Source organism: Periplaneta americana, chromosome 11 (assembly GCF_040183065.1).
Source record: "Periplaneta americana isolate PAMFEO1 chromosome 11, P.americana_PAMFEO1_priV1, whole genome shotgun sequence".
Classification (NCBI taxonomy): domain Eukaryota; kingdom Metazoa; phylum Arthropoda; class Insecta; order Blattodea; family Blattidae; genus Periplaneta; species Periplaneta americana.
Window position 1 is genome coordinate 8,841,306 of NC_091127.1, and position 18,379 is coordinate 8,859,684.

Genomic DNA, 18,379 nt, shown 5'->3' on the forward strand with positions numbered 1-18,379 from the left:
GTCTGTGGTAGTTCAAAAGTCTTCCTGAAGCTTTCAAAGAACTTGGGAATCACACCACGAGCTCCAACAAGAAGACCGATCACCTCAATGTCTTCAAGCTGGTATTTTGCTTTGAAGTAATCAACTGTTGGCAGATAAATGTTGATCTTTCCTTGATTGACATCCTCCGGCTGGCTACTCCCCGTTTCAATCCTTATGATAGGATCAATTATATATCCTTTCTTGGTAGTCTGGGAATACGCTATGATGTCAATACGTCTAGAGGAGCCATTAGTAGCAAGGCAAAAAACTTCCTCTTCTACTATCCAAGACTTTTTTCTTAAAGCAGTTGCAATTAAGGATCGAACATGATGGTGCCTGGCATTTCGGAGGAGTAAACCTCTGTTACACTGACCTTGGACGTGGGCAAGGGTTTCAGTCTCCAGGCAGCCATGTCTGCACCGGGATCTGTCCAAAGAGCGACCAGGTACTCCTCTAACTGCTGCTAAATTGGCATTCATTTTGAGGAAGGTTACCCATTCAGATGTAGATAGTCCAGACTTATTAAAAATCCAGGCGTTGGCTTTAGGTATTTGGCTGTACAATTCTACACCTCTGCCTCTTCCAGGCAGTAAAGAGCTACAACTGAGTGTTTGTGACAACTGTTGACTGATTTTATTTTGTAAAAATTTTTTTCTTACAACAGTAACTTCAAGATTTTAAACTGTTTATATGTTTTAAAAACATAAACTGTGAACCAATTGCTTGAAAGACCACAAAGGACATTCCATAACTATCACTTCTGAAGGATATTTAGTTTTTAAGTGAACTATATTAGTATAGATGACTCAGTTAAGGCTTTTAAATTACGTAACTACTAGTGACTACATTTATGTAACAGTATTTTAAAGATAATAAGACCAACCCAAGCTGTTCAATGGAATGCCCTGCCATCTAAACCAGTTGTGTACATAAATTTAACAAACTGATTACATATTAACATACTCAGGTGTTTTATAAGTTACAAGAATAACAATAAAAAAGAATACCTACATCAAAAAACCAGACACTTACAAATAAGATTTACAATACTGAGAATTATAAAATATGAGACTTAGCAAATAAATACTTATGATGTAATAAGGAGTAAGTAATACAAAGTCATGTTAAAAGAAACCTATTCAAATTTAAAGGGTTATGATAAGGACTCTGTACAATATTAGTTACCATGCATTCAAAGTGTCAAAATACAACACTAATTTACTTAGTTTGTACTTTTCTCAAAACTTTTGAGTTGATATAAACTCTCACTGTACAAAGCTAGTAATAGTTTGGCATTTTTAAAGCACTAATGATCTTCACATATGTAAAAAATTGTTCTGTAATGTTTCAGGAGCAGAATAGCTTCACGTAGTGACTATCTCTTATCAGCCTTGAGTACCCTCACGACGAGGAGGCCAACAGCTGTGGCTGCTGCGATGCCCAGGCCCGCCTTCCACCACACTGCGGAGTCTCCACTCAGAAGTCCGAGCTGCTTCAAGTGCCTGTCAAACACAAAGTCACAAACTTGCAACATCTTACACCTAAAACCAGAAAAACAATAATGGTTTGTCACTTGAAAGGATTAGAGATGAAACGAAGTCTTCACTATGCAAATCTAGTCTTTCAGGTGAAGCTCCCTGTAAAGCAGATTTGAATAATTTCAAGGGAAAAATTGTTCCGGGGCCGGGTATCGATCCCGGGACCTCTGGTTGAACATACCAGCGCTCTACCACTGAGCTACCCGGGAACTCCACCCGACACTGTCTCAACTTTTCCCTTTATACCCGCACAACTCGCGTGGGCTGACGAACGCCAGAGACCCACAACGAGTGCACACAATCTCTGTGTGACTTGGAATTGTGGTTTTCTGTTAACGTACACAGTAAAGTATATATTATGCAAATCGATACCCGGCCCAGGAACAATTTTTCCCTTGAAATTATTCAAATCTGCTTTACAGGGAGCTTCACCTGAAAGACTAGATTTGCATAATATATACGTTACTGTGTACGTTAACAGAAAACCACAATTCCAAGTCACAAAGAGATTGTGTGCACTCGTTGTGGGTCTCTGGCGTTCGTCAGCCCACGCGAGTTGTGTGGATATAAAGGGAAAAGTTGAGACGGTGTCGGGTGGAGTTCCTGGGTAGCTCAGTGGTAGAGCGCTGGTACGTTCAACCAGAGGTCCAGGTATCGATACCCGGCCCCGGAACAATTTTTTTCCCTTGAAATTATTCAAATCTGCTTTACAGGGAGCTTCACCTGAAAGACTAGATTTGCATAATATATACGTTACTGTGTACGTTAACAGAAAACCACAATTCCAAGTCACACAGAGATTGTGTGCACTCGTTGTGGGTCTCTGGCGTTCGTCAGCCCACGCGAGTTGTGTGGATATAAAGGGAAAAGTTGAGACGGTGTCGGGTGGAGTTCCCGGGTAGCTCAGTGGTAGAGCGCTGGTACGTTCAACCAGAGGTCCCGGGATCGATACCCGGCCCCGGAACAATTTTTCCCTTGAAATTATTCGAAGTGTTCACTGTTCATTTTTATCAAATACAGTAAAACCATAGTCTAGTATATACAGTCATGAAGCTTGAGTTGATGAAGGTACTAGGAACAATAGACTGTGCTGGTACTATTTCACATTGTCTGTAATGAGGCAATAGTAGAGCTGAGACGAGATGTTATGGCACCAACCTGCGCGAAGTTTTAAGTTGCCAGCCAGCAGGGTAGAGGAGTGGGGGTTGTTTGGGTTACGGTTCTCAAGCTCAGAGCGGCAGGCATATGCGTTTCATCTCTTTCTAAAAACATTCGTCTTACCTTAGTATCACCACTTTCCTACTCAAGAGTCCGAAGTTACCTAATGGAATTACGCCCGCTATTATATTTTTATTCTCCGTCCGAATCAGATGACTGATCAGTGCTGGAATCAGATGTCCCTAAGTTTATGGAAATGTTCTCCAAAATACTGTCCATCACGTGCTCACTTTCAATGTAATTGTTCTCTACTTTCTTCACATAATCATACACTGATATCCATTCTTGGAAGAAGCGATTACAGAGTCGGCCTCTGCTTATGCGTAGCGTAGAAATTATAGATGAGACTTCTTAGGACTTCATCAAAACTGTCTACAGCTGCAACAATCTTCTTCTTCGGCTGTGATTTTTCCGGACTGGAGAAAGAATCTGCTGTTCCTGCCTCAATATTTTTCCCTTCTTTCCTGATTCTTGCCAAGGTTCGCTTTGAAATACCAGTGGCAGCCAGTACTCTTGCACACACGCTTTTCAATGGAATTAGTATTCCATTTACAGCCTCTTCTGACATGAATTTCCATACATTGTATGCTATTTCATGTCCTTGACTATGAACTACTCTATGATTTCACACCTTAGACAATGCCATAATGAGGGCGGTCAATGTTTTCAGTATTAGCAATAGCGGTAGTAGCAGAACGATCTGAACACTCGGAATGCTAGTAACCAACTAACCCAACACCCCTCCAGTTGAGTGTGAGGGCGAGTCCAAGCAAACGAACTAAAATGCGTCCCTCGCGCCGGTGCCATAACTTCTCGTCCGGGCTCTAGCGATCCTAGTGGTTAGCAACTATCTATGGATGCATATTTATTTATTTATCAGATTACCAGGAAACAATTGGCATTCATACAGTCCTCTCCGTAGATTAAAAACTAAAAAAAGTTTCATATCCAGGGTTCAAGAATTAAAACAGAAAATCAACATCCCGAATTTAAAAGAAAACTTACAAATTAAACCAAACCCTTTAACTCTATTAAATATAGAATATAATCTAAATTTAACAGAAGAAATACTGAAATCAGAAGTAAACACTGAAATAATGAAACAATTGTCTTTAGAGACAGTTAATATTAGGTACCCTCCACAAAACTGGCTTCATTTATACACCGACGGATCCTTGATCTCCAGAGAACAAGGTGCCGGTGCAGGTGTTACGTGCTGTCTCTTCTCACTTTATAGATCTCTTGGATATGGAACAACAAGTTTTGATGGAGAAGTCATTGCAATAAGTGAAAGTCTCAGGAATCTTCTATGCCACATCAATAAATTTAAGAATGCAGTTATATTGTCAGACTCCAAAGCAGCTATTCTATCAATAGTCTCTAGGCACACACCTTCATCTCAAACAGCAGAAATAACTAAAATGCTCTCTCAATTAATATCACTCAATAAAAGAATTGTATTCCAATGGATACCATCCCATTGTGGAATCCTGGGAAACGAGAATGCGGATGCTTTAGCAAAGAAGGGCAGCACTGCTACTTACAGACCTGTTACTAAATCTACGTATTACTCTGTGAAGAGATTTATTAAATCTACATACTTAGACTTCAACAAACAAAATTTGATAACACAATCTCAAGGGAAAAAATGGAACTCTCTGCATTATAATCCAGAGTTGATTCCCGATTTACCACGCAAATCATCTGTAGCTGCATTTAGATTGGCAACAGGCCATGATTGTTTGGCCAAGCATCTGCAATTGGAATATATCAGTCCCCTAACTGCCCATTGTGCAACTCAAATCAATAAATGGATTCAGAACATCTCAAAATCTGTGCTTCAGTGGCTAACCATGACAATATCTTTGAAAAATATTGGAGTGCAAGAGGTCAAATGACTTTATTGTCAAACACCTGGCATTAGAAAACAACATATTTACTATGTATTGAGCTTCGTGACTGTACATATTAGACTGTGGTAAAACCTTGGATTACGAGCATAATTCGTTTCGGAAACGTGCTCTTGATCCAAAACACTCGCATATCAAAGCGACTGTCTGCATAAAAAACAATGCAAACTCAGATCAATTCTTTTCACAACCTTTTATATACAAATACAGTGTAATTTAGGTAAAATTCAATACAAACACAAATTACTTTACTGTATTTTGTTTTTGAGTGTCTTTTACCTGTTCTACTGCTTAGTAAATTTCTTGAACATTTAAAGAAAATATTTTCACTGTCACTAACAGAATCATTTCTGACTGCTTGACTGACTGGAATCTTTTGTTTTCATTCATTCATTTATTTATTATATTCCATAGATCTTACATGAGCAATGAAGCTTTAAGATGTGGAACAGGTCAAAATTCTACAATATTACAATTACAATTTTTACCAATTTTTACAATATTTCACAATTTTACAATTTAGTAATTTTCTACAGTGATGAGGTGAGGTCCGAGGATTCGCCAAAAGATTACCCGGCATTTGCCTTTTGGTTGGGGAAAACCTCGGAAAAACCCAACCAGGTAATCAAATCAAAGGGGGAAATGAGGTGATGCCGAGGACTCGCCATAGACCATCCGGTTTCAGTCCCATGGCTGGGGAAAACCTCGGAAGAAACCATTCAATGAGACCTATCCAATGACTCTGCTTTTGCCTCTTTTGAGGATTTTGCGGAAATGTGACATTGCGTTGTCAAACAAATTTATCACACGCATTGCTACAATCTTATCAAGGTGGTGAATTTCAACAAAATTTTGTACTGCTTCCCACTTTTTACACATCTCTTTAATCTCATTTGAAACGAGGATTTCGTCTGTTCTTTTCTCCTCTTCCTCCTCAGACGAGATCCCCTCCATTGCCTCTTGTTGTTGCTCGCAAGCAAAGCAAGTTACGTACAAATCATGCTGCTCATATTGCAAGACATCACTCATTTATCAAACAAAAATATTGCCTCATTGTTCGCTCATTTTGCAAAACACTCGCAAACCAAGTTATTCGTAATCCAAGGTTTTACTGCATCAAGAAAGTATTGTTTTCAGAACTTGTGTCACTTATGAGCTGCACATGCATACTATATTATGTAAATATTAATTTTATTTGAGAGACACCTTATAAACTACAGTCTGAAAAGAATACATAATTATGCTACCTGAATAAACAGTGCTTGCAAAAGTTTTCTCTCTAAATGGTTTTTTTCCCCTCCCCTCTACGTAACCTTTTCACACCTCAGTGCGAACACTTCAATCTTCAATAATTTTATGTTGTTTCTTTTTAAAGGAATGAGAAGATCATTACAGAGTTATATACAGAGACCGGAACTTTGGCAGATTGTCTTTTTAAATGTGTTAAATCTATCTTCATTTTGAAAGTAAATCTGTACGAATTATACCTTTGTGATTGAAACGTCACAGTTTTATGTTGCCCTTTTCTGCCTTTTTTAATACAAATGCCTAATTTACAAAATAAATGCTTTTTTTTTTGCCTTTATTTGATTATTTATCTATTATTTATTCATTTATTATTAAAAATTGCCTACAGGTATATTTTAATTTATTTCTATAACCGCTACAATGAAAGTGACTTCACCGAATGTATATTATTGTCTTTCAGTCAGTTCATATTCTCTCTGCAACAATGAGTGCTGCCGTGCAAAAATGTATAACAGTAAGTGTTTTAATTATCGCTTGTGTTTATTTGGCAAGGCAACAATGAGTGGGGGTCCTACGTTATTTTTAACGGTTATTTTTCTTTCAGTTTTCATTGCGACGTTGTTGTAGCTAGCTAAATATTTCATATCGCAACAAATCAGTATAATCAATCACAAAAATGCACTTTCCAAGGCTACTGGGAAGAAGATTTTTTTGCTTCCAACAGTAATTGCAACATCGAGTCGAAAATCTCGATTTGCATTCGACTATTTAAAGCTTTTTTTGCTGCCCAAATCCCTTTGTGGAAAGTGCAAGGTTGTGGATCTAGTACAAAGTTTTTGTAATTGCCTTTTATTGCGTATTTTAGCTATTTATAATGTCTTTTTGCCTGCCTATTTTAGCTATTTATGATGCCTTTTTGCCTGCCTATTTTAATGATTCATAATGCCTAAACTTCCGGTCTCTGGTTATATATCTTCATTTTGTTAGTATATTTTCACATGTAACTTTTATTAATCTTAAAAACCAAGTTGAAGTTGCCGAAAATCATAAATTTTGTTTCATGAGAATTTGAAAAATAATGCATTAATATTTTTAAATGTATCATGATTGAAAGTCAATTTAATGTTCACAATTATGAAACACAGCGGATGCATAGGTTTTGAAGACTATAATACGGAAATGGTAGGCTCTATCTGAAATGTTAACTTTAAAATTACAGACAACAATTTTAAAACATTTTTAATGGTGGGCACTTGACTGTTAGTCAATCACCCATATGAAGCCAGTTGATGAGATATGAGATGAGAGATGAGATGTGAGGAGATGAGATGAGATGAGATGAGATGAGATGAGATGAGATGAGATGAGATGAGATGAGATGAGATGAGGTGAGGTGAGGTGAGATGAGATGAGATGAGAGGTGAGGTGAGAGGTGAGGTGAGGTGAGATGAGATGAGATGTGAGGTGAGGTGAGATGAGATGAGATGTCACAAGGGAACTGGACCATGAGCTTGCCTAACACAAGTCATAAATCCGGAGTTCATCGAGGATTGAACCCGAGTTCATAGGATTATGAGTCCAGCACTCTAGTCACTGGACCATCATGGTGGCTTGTTTAATACATAAAAAAACTGTACAGAATACACTGTAATACTACTAAAATTACACATACCAACCACTTTTAAAACATTTTAAAACATTTTTAATGGTGGGCACTTGACTGTTAGTCAATCACCCACATGAAGCCAGTTGATGAGATATGAGATGAGAGATGAGATGTGAGGAGAGGAGAGGAGATGAGATGAGATGAGGTGAGATGAGATGAGATGAGATGAGATGAGATGAGATGAGGTGAGGTGAGGTGAGGTGAGATGAGATGAGATGAGATGTGAGGTGAGGTGAGGTGAGGTGAGATGAGATGTCACAGGGGAACTGGACCATGAGCTTGCCTAACACAAGTCATAAATCCGGAGTTCATCGAGGATCGAACCCGAGTTCATAGGATTATGAGTCCAGCACTCTAGTCACTGGACCATCATGGTGGCTTGTTTAATACATAAAAAAACTGCATATTCAATTACAGAATACACTGTAATACTACTAAAATTACACATACCAATCTTAACTATACCACGTGAATAAAATAACACGCATGCCACTACTATTACAACAAGTAAGACAAGCAATTTTACCGACGTTTTTCGTTATTTATTTTCTAATAATAAACATAACATATTCCAACAAAGCTACACTCAATACTCAAAGCTACAATGTAATTTGGTTTAGGCTTAAGTTCAAAGCCATGTTTTGAGAAAAACAATGTAAAAGTTTTAGAACAATGTATAAATTTTAATAGCACATATACTGGTATCATTTGTTTCGTATAATATTTTAGAATGTATAAATTATTCAAATCCAATATCAGTTATAATTTAAACACAATCCATTTGTAAATATTTGTAAATAAAGTATGGAAAACTTAAGTAGTTATTGCATAGAAAGTCCGAGACTTCTTAAATTAGAGTACCAAGACATTACATTCAGTAGAAAAGTGTTATTTCACTACATACACGAACTTTATTGAATGAATAATAAGAAATAAGTACAATAAGGCTTCAGCTTATCAAAATAATACACAATAAGAATCTTAGCCAATAAGTCCTTACATAAGTTATTTATGGAAATATACTGTTGAAACAAATTTTGAATTTCTAACAAGAAAAACATAAGATGTATTAAGAAAATCAGTTCTGAAACTATGCTATAGATGAAAACTCCTCTAATATAGTGTCGAATATTTTTATTCATATTCATTGATTTCACTTTCAGGATTATTTTCATCCAGTACTGGTTCACAATCCAAAATATTTTGAAGAGAACATGCATTTTCTGGTTTTAAAATTTCAATAATTAATTATAATTTTTCTTTGATAATTTTAAGCCAGGACGAAGGGGATATTTTTAGATTAAGCTCTTCCTTTGGTAGTATATTATGTCCTACTGAAAAACTGAATGGTTGGAAAACAGTATTGTAAGTACATGATACTGCCAAAGTCCCTGATGTATAAAACATGAATGTAACATATTTTTGTATAGCGAATTTTGAACCTTTCGACTTAACACAGCACTTCACATAATCAACTCTCCTGCCATTAAGAGTCAACGAAATGAAATACAACCAATTGATTAAATGGCGATCTTACTCGTGTTAATTGTGTAAGTATGTGTGGCTTACAGCTGTTTCGGTGTTTCTTCACACCATCCTCAGAGCCTACTAGATCTCGAAGTCATCTTGAACTTCGCTCTCTGTTGTGTGGGTGCGTTCAATTGTTGAAATGTGGTGTCAAATAGTGTGTGTGTTCTGAAATTGATCTGTGTGTTGAGAATTTGATCACAGTGTGTTTTAGTGTGTCTGTATATTTCATATTGTTCTAGTGTGTTGAGTTTTTGGTTTTTGGGTTGTATGTGTAGGATTTCCATGTCTGTTTATGTTATCGCCATTTAATCAATTATTTATATTCAAGAGTTAAAAGTAGTGTATGAAAGATTCAACATGAAATACAACTTTTAGTCATGGAGAAGAGATGGAAGATTATGAAAACTCATAGCCAGAATAACGACTTAAGTAGAGTTAAGCTGTTACTGCACACAGTACCTCAATTGTTAATTATTTGCAGATTTATCTATTTCTTATTTTATTATTCTATATCCTGCAACAGCTCTTAAAAATTTCATCTTTGCGACTTTAATTATGTTAAGTACTATTATTCACTTACCAAATTTCAAATCATTTAGTATCAAAGGAAAAATTGAAGTTTTATAAAATTTTACAATATTTTCATACAGAAATTACGTGAATATTTTGACTCATATTAGTCAATTGAAGAATATGAAACTATATATATAAAACCACTGAAAGGTTTCTAAGGATCATTTTGACACTCATGTGCTCCAAAATAGAATTGCGGATCAATGTACAGTTTTGAGAAAATGTTACACACTTCAGTCCTTAAAACACTACAATTATTCTTGCATATACATACATGCACTTTACCAAAACTGTTGCAGCTTCTAAAAGTTATATTCTACCAATTTTCGATTAACACGTGCAACTGAAAACCTAGTAAAACAGTAAATCTAAACTTAAGTGATAACGAGATATGGAATTCTGTCAAATGTTATAATTCACATGCAACTATAAAAGCATGTACTACAACTTCATCTGGTATTACATCATAACTTGTAGCATTAAAGTAGTAAACAACACTTTGATGTTGCATGAGTTAACAAAGCCAGTCATTTTAAACATGCCAAACACAAAGTAAACTAAAATAACACAACAAAATGTGTTATGAAAAGTAAAAAATCAGGAATTAAAAAGTGCTTGAACCTGGAACAGTGTCTGAACCATTCACGAGGCGATGGTCGTAACAGAAGAACATGAACCAAACGCCGAAGGTTGCTGGAAATAATCCAACACGGAAACTAAACATAAGATAAAAGCATACTACTAAACATTTCAGGGTTTTAGAGGTGGGAGAGTGCTCTTTAACTCAACATACAAACCTGTGTCTGTAGAACAATACCCAGGCAGCTTGGAATCGGCTGCAGGAGAGGAATCTGATTAACATTCTGGTTACAGCACTACAACAATTACATTACAGAGCACTTTCAACCACGGACAAGGAAAACTGCCAGCTTTCGGTTCTTTGAAGCAAATGTGTTCTATTATAAAACGAAATTCTTCGAGAGTGACCAATACGTTTACACAAGATGTTTCTGTATGACTAAAAGATAATTATCAAACTGTTGGAAATAACAGGAGGAATTCACTTACTCCTTGGTATGTACAGAGGTGTGAAAATTATTAGAATAATCTTAATTTTAAAGGTTTTTTAATATTTCCTTCACAAATATTCATAGAATTGATGAATATTGGTATATAATATTACTATACTGATGTAAGATATATTTACTACTAACAATGCCGGAAAGCATTGTTGTACATTGGTATTTATCTTATTTTACAATTTTTATGGGAATTCAGAAATTATTATATTATGTTGGCGGAATTGGAAACATAAAAAATTAATTAATAAATGCTTTAAACAAATTGTTCTTTGCGTTTACATTCTTGTGAAGGTTCAAATGAACGTATACATCTGTTTTGTGCATATAATTTTTTATGTTTCCAATTCCGCCAACATAATATAATAATTTCTGAATTCCCATAACAATTGTAAAATAAGAAAAATACCAGTGTACAACAATGCTTTCCGGCATTGTTAGTAGTAAATATATCCTACATCAGTATAGTAATATATACTAATATTCATCAATTCAATTAATATTTGTGAAGGAACTATTAAAAAACCTTTAAAATTAAGATTATTCTAATAATTTTCACACCTCTGTATGTCTGATTATTATTAACTATACATCTTGATTACACAACTTTTAACACTGTATCACTTCGGAATATGTATGATAAGACTTTCTTGTGTTAAATTTTAACGTACCTTGTCTACATGTTTCGACCTATTTATGGGTCATCTTCAGAACTGGTCGTTGTTGGTCTTGGCGCCTCTTGTTTCCTGTGTGGGTGTGTTCATAGTGTAGAGTCAAAGAGTATATGTGTTTTGAAATTGAGTTGTGTGTTGAGAATATCGTTGGGGTGTGTTTTCGTGTGTCTCTATATTTCATATTGTTCTAGTGTGTTGAGTTTCTGGCTTTTTGGTTGGATGTACAGTATTTCCAAGCCTGTGTTGATGTCTCTGCAGGTGTGGTTGGCATTTGTGATGTGTTCTGCATATGTGGAGGTGTTTTGCAATTTTGTTATGGCTGTGATGTGTTCTTTGTAACGTGTTTGAAATGATCAGCCTGTCTATCCTATGTAGAAGTTGTTGCAGGTGTTAGATTTGAGTTTGTATATGCCTGTGTGGTTGTATTTGTTTGTTTGTGTGTTGAGATATTTTTGTAGAGTGTTATTTGTTCTGTAGGTGATGTTGTAATTTAATTTCTTGAATGAGGTTGCAATTTTATGTGTTTATTTGTTTTCGTATGTTAATGTGATGTATTTTTTGTGTTCTTGTGTTTGTGTTGTATTCTTATGTTTTTTGTGATTATGTTTTGTCTTACGTATTATGTTAGGATTGTATCCGTTTTCTTGTGCTATGTATTTGATTGTGTTTAGTTCTTCGTTGTAATCCTGTTGGTTCACAGGTATGTTGAGTAGTCTGTGTACCATTGTTCGGACTGCAGCTTGTTTGTGTTGTGTGGGGTGGTTGGATGTGTTGTGTGTGTGTTGTTGTTGTTGTTGTGGGTGTTCAGTATACTTTGAATGTGTGTTTGTTGTCTACTTTTGTTATTGTGATGTTAACTGGTTACAAGAGATCCACAAAGCTCTATGAGGCTGTGAATCTTACATAACCTGTGCTATACAGGGATACTGCTAGTAAATTTTACTTTGTTTCTATGTTACATAATAGAGGGGCAGTATAGACAGATTACACTGGTATGCAACCATTTTGATACTGAGAAACAGTTTATACTTTTCAGTTCCCTATTATGGATAGTTACAAAACCCGAATGTAGTTTCGTTTCATCACGTTCAATTTTCTAAAAATAACTTTTCTTTAATTCATGAACGTCTAAATACTGAAATTAGTATATATTCTTAGATAAATTATATCATTATTACGTTAAAGCTGGTAATTTAGACATAATGGAAACACTAAAATGTTATAAAACAACATAAATAAAAAACTATGAACAAAGTATCCCTAAATTTCATTTTTCTTGCTTAATATTGCTAGGAAACTTAAAAAAAAAAAAAATCACTTCACACTTATTCCTTGAAACTAGTAGGTATAAGCCTTAAATGTGTATTTTGTGAAAAGAAAATCTCTTAAGAGGTGCAATACAATTACTTACATAACAATTATTGCTAAGCAACAATGAATCTTAAAGGTCCATTCACACGATCATTTTTGTTTTAATTCAAGATAGAGTTCATTTCAGACTTTGCTTTATATCAAATGACGTACTGAAGCCAAAAATAAAAGTCTGAAATGAAATTAAGTCTGATAGTCTTGTCTCATGTCATTTCAAGCCATTCTGCTTCACTCGTAAATGAAAACTTCAGTTGAAGTTTCATCTTTACTCTCTGATCTTGTTGTCTAGGTTCTGAGTCATTTGACCTCTTGCACTCCAATATTTTTCAAAGATATTATCATGACCAGCCACTGAAGCACAGATTTATGATTCTGTACCATTAAAGTAGTCCCCGCCCGGAGAACCAATTGGGGGACTATTTTACCTCCGGATAATTTTACCTTAATGGTACTCATTTCATATTGGAGTGAAAATGGCAAGTTGTAGCGCTGCAAAAGGGTATCTGTCAGATACAGGGGGAGAGCCATTAATCCTTCCCATTGAAGGCCTTAAGGAACAAACCTGGACAAATACCCAACGTCCCATCCCTACCTTCCTGTGGTGCAGCTGTTAGTAAGCATAATTTTATAAGGGAGGGGCTACTCATCAATTAGCACTGGTCAGCTTGATGAGTTAATGACTGAATTTGGTATAATTTTCCTCTATTCAATACCTAATTCCCTCTTTACCCTTTCCTATCCAATCCTCTGACTGAACTCTTACTTTCTTCGACCCCGACGGAATTAGAGCATTCGAGGCCTAGGGGTTCATTTCCCTTTCCTTCCTCCTCTTTCTACTTTTCTATTCCTAGTGCTGACCTGCTATGGCACTAAAATCGTCCTCCAGTGGCTTAAGGAGGGAAAGCTGGTGATCAACAAGATCTCCCAGCTAGGTCCAATGGACCCGTCGACCAACAGCAGGTGTGGTCCTCCAGACATTCTGGGGGTTGTGTGTGAATGAAGTAGCCACCAAAACGTTAAAATATGGTGTTCACTTAAATCGGCTACAACTTGCCATTTTCACTCCAATATGAAATGAGTACCATTAAGGTAAAATTATCCGGAGGTAAAATAGTCCCCCAATCGGATCTCTGGGCGGGGACTACTTTAATGGTACAGAATCATAAATCTGTGCTTCAATGGCTGGTCATGATAATATCTTTGAAAAATATTGGAGTGCAAGAGGTCAAATGACTTTATTGTCAAACGCCTGGCATTAGAAAACAACAACAACATATTATATTACGACGTTAAAATATGTTTTTAAAAATAATATACCTCATTTGAAGTTTTTGAAATTCCTGTTTATATTTTAAAGTTTTTCGTTCTTATTTCCAAAAATTATACAAAACCCTGGAGCAATAGAGAAAATCTGAATATAGGCTCCAATCAACCTTCAACACCTAAAAGCAGTCATATAAGTTAGATTATCGTATTAATTTTTTTTAATCACGAACTTTGCCAATTTTGACGTTTTTAATTTTTATTTCAAAATTACAGAAAAACCTGACGTGATACAGAAAATATGAATACAGATTCAAATTCAGAGCACTTCAGTTAATTAGAATCAGTAATTTTTTCTCTTGTAACAGAAAAGATTTTTTGAAATGCATATCACCGTTTTACAATGGCTAATGTGAGCATTTTATTTAGAACATATTGACTGATAAACTGTCGTAAGATTCTTTCACAGTATGTATCAAACTTAGCGTCGAATTCATAGTGAACACTTAAAAATGAGTTTGGTACTTAACTTATAAGCGACAGGTCTATGTAAATCACTCATACCAGTTTCCATTTCATAAAGAATACTTACAGCAGATGTACATTCATACAATGAGTGACACAGCAGTAAACTTCTCATTAATTCATGCTTATCTCTAATTTTATTCATGTTTGTACAATCAATTGTCCATGCGGAACAGATGCATTATAGGACCCACCCCGAGTATTCCATAGTATCGATTATATATTGTATGTTTTCGATTATTATATCAAGTATGCCATCTTAACAAAACTAAATACATAGTACTATAAAGATGTATAATTTAATAAAACCAACAAAAATGAAACTAAGCTCATATTAGTCACCTTTGTTATACAATATATTAAATTTTATTCAAAATAAAGTTAAAGAAACAAACCAAAGCTATACTTGAAACACAATAACATTAAACTTTCAAACAATACAACATTGATATTAATACAACAATGAAATTAAGTTCATATTAGTCATCTTTATAATATATTATAAAATACTAATTCTACTCCATTTATACTGCATTTTTGGTCCAGGGAAAATACTAGTCTTTCACAAAAACACATTTTTACTAGTATTTTCCCTGGACCAAAGAATTAAAAACAAAATTGGTGTAAAATTAGCATTTTACCATGGACCTCACTGGAGATGTTCCGTTTCATCTTCTCTGTTATCCGAGTGATTTCACAAAGTGCTACGATACGGTGTTCCTGTGTCTATCATTTAATACCTTGTAATTTCCAATGACATCTCCACAGGAGTTCATCTCGTTTACTTTTAAATTTCTTCAGTCTCATCGCAGGTTTACATGTTTCGCAAAACATTTAACTCCTAAGTAAACCATATTCGCATAAAAAACCATAAACATAGCCTACATGTCTTTATTCATGGATCAAGCAACTAAAAAGTTTACAACTTATTTATAATTCCATAATTTCCATTTCGAGGCCTACATTTTAAATCAAGAGGGAAAATTTGATCCACCTCTTTTTTATATTTAACTATAGCATTCGAAATTGCCGCCATGATTATGATTAAAACTAATTTACAACAATATTGATTGGTTGGCAACATAATGAAAACAGTATATATATCGATCATTATTTGATCGAAACGCTACTTCCGTTGACATTTTTTTGTGGCTTTGCATATTTTTATACTTAGGGTGGGTCCTATAATGCATCTGTTCCATCCATGCTAAATTTCCTCAGGAGTGACACAATATTATATTTATATCTATCTTCTGTAATGCTCAGTCAAACATGGCTTACTAGACCCTAATATGCCAAAAGAAATTTCGTCCACATTCTTCACCATGAGCTTCAGTAGAGTGATGCATCATTCTTTTGTGTCATGTGCTTCAAAGGAGTAACACTTCACCTTATTCTTTCGTTGGAACCACTACACTTCTAATAATATTGTACATAACATCATAGATCCAGTATCTTAAAAGTAAGACTGAAGTAATATTTAATTATTAATAAAACTTGAAGTACCGTATTTATTATTATTTATACAGGCAGAGTTAAGGCCATAGGACCTTACATTCCACCAGTTCACAAATACACGGGCTATTCCATATGAAATCGATCAGTAAAAAACCTCGCATTTTTTTTATACTCTAATTTTTTCCCTATTTATACACGGTGCTGAGGAGAGTGCATTTTCAAAAATATACTATCGGAAGTCAAACGGTTTTCGTATTGTTGAGCGACAAATTTAGCGTATTTTATAAAAACAAGCCTCTTTCAGCGCTCAGAACTCTGGAACCATTTACTGCAGAACATTGAACGGGAGCTTATTTTGAAGCTGACATTTGGTAGGTTATGTTAAGAAGTAATCCTTATTTTTATTGTATACAGAGAGACAGATAATCTGATTTTACTTACTTTTAGGCTTTTTGCTAATTTGTAAAAATGTAAAAAAATATTGAGAAAAATCCTTGCATTATTAAGAGGGATTCGGCATTGTTTGCTTAGTGGCTCGACAATAAGTTTCGAGGGTATTAAATAAATTATTTTCACACGCCTAGACTTGAACGGCGCAGTACCACACACACTGGCCGAGACCTCAAGATAAGCGAGCATTGGGCGTAATTTTACTCCTGTGTTTATGAAAACTTGTGATAAAGCTAGCCCAGCTATGCACTACTAGACGAAACATCACGTGTTTGTCTCCTGGCCTTGCTTGTCTCGGTTAGCTCCCGTCTCACAGTCAGCTGGTTAGTTCATGCGCGTATTATTTATTTTCTTTATTTTATATTTTCAATACTTTCTTATCAACATACCATCAGTTAAAAATATGTGTTTATTTGTACTTTCAATGCCGAATCTAATTATATATTTTTACAATATTTTTTCCTAAGCAAAGGCGTCTTAATGAGGAAAAATCTAAATTTCTCCATTTCCATAAAAAGTAAGAAAATCTGTTTGTATGTCAATATAAACTTCAATTTCTCAGCATCAAAATAAACCATGATTTTGATCATTGGGTGAAAGCGTTTCGGAGCTACAACAGTTTAAAGTTGTTAATTTTATGAAAATACGATAAATTTAAATATTTTTAATTTAAACACTATGAAGTTCTGACGCCTCAAACTTTTCACAAAGCATTGTATCACAGTTCTTTACGTACAAAAAAGGTTTCATTGTATTTAGAAATTGTAAGGTCAATTTTCTCGATATTTCGGTCGATTTGAGATGGAAAGCTCACACAATATAAGATGTCCAAGTAGAGATATTAAACAGAAGTGAAAAGAACAAAAATACCAACACAGCATATTAAATAAAAAGTGTATAATAAAATTACTTTCATCATTTACTATTTTATAAACAAAAAATATTGAAGACATCATTAAAAATCAAGTCAAATTTTTAAAGCTCTGCTATATTTGTCTCGAGCTATACAGATTACTGTAAATCCAGGAGGATTCCTTTTTTATTTATTATCACGAGTCATGACACATATCACAGACAATTTTTGATTTACAGAAAATAAAAATAAATACTTACGGAAAGGCGGCCATAGTTGCAAGTTTCATGAAAATATCTCTTTTGATCCTGCCAGACGAGGTAAATAACTGTGGAGGAGGTAGTTTGTGGTGACTACAGAAAGTAGCAGGTTGCAGGAGATATTCCTGACGAACTTCTTCTTGATCAATTTTATTGGCTACTATAAGAACAGGGATTTTGCTGTCAGCAAAATATTTCTGTAACAAAAATACACAAAATATAAATTCATAACATACAAAATTATAAATAAATGTTACATAATTAACACGAGTAAGATCGCCATTTAATCAAATATTTATATTCAAGTGTTAAAAGTAGTGCACGAAAGATTCAACATGGATACAAAATTAAATAAACCTCTGACAAAAACATAATTATCAGCCAATACAAGAAAACTTCGCAATAACAAACATACAATTCACAAAAAGGTCTAGCAATAGATGAATTAATTTTAATATTTTCAATATCTACATTTCTTTACTTATCTTCTTTGTGTTACGTTTATGTTACATAATTATAATTTACAATTAAAAAATATACATGTTATCAAAAAACGGAAGTAACTTTGTATATAGTGAAAGTCTCAGGAATCTTCTATGCCACATCAGTAAATTTAAAAATGCAGTTATATTGTCAGACTCCAAAGCAGCTATTCTATCAATAGTCTCTAAACACACACCTTCATCTCAAACAGCAGAAATAACTAAAATGCTCTCTCAATTAATATCACTCAATAAAAGAA

General features: G+C 34.7%; 1 protein-coding gene across 3 annotated transcripts in view; it reads right to left on the reverse strand.

The window, feature by feature from the left end:
- Positions 1 to 629: 629 nt before the first annotated feature.
- Positions 630 to 18,379, reverse strand: part of Miro (mitochondrial Rho GTPase) — a 53,625-nt gene continuing 35,875 nt past the window's right edge. Inside the window, exons 13-15 of one of the 3 annotated variants that reach the window (XM_069838919.1) lie at positions 17,638 to 17,834; positions 10,326 to 10,397; positions 630 to 1,523 (exon numbers count right to left, since the gene is read on the reverse strand). In XM_069838919.1, coding sequence (XP_069695020.1) covers positions 1,397 to 1,523; positions 10,326 to 10,397; positions 17,638 to 17,834 — 396 coding nt within the window. In that variant the 3' untranslated portion in view covers positions 630 to 1,396. Of the gene's footprint in view, positions 1,524 to 10,325; positions 10,398 to 10,501; positions 10,541 to 17,637; positions 17,835 to 18,379 lie in introns of all 3 variants that reach the window. The other 2 variants (XM_069838920.1, XM_069838921.1) reach the window with 2 other exon arrangements.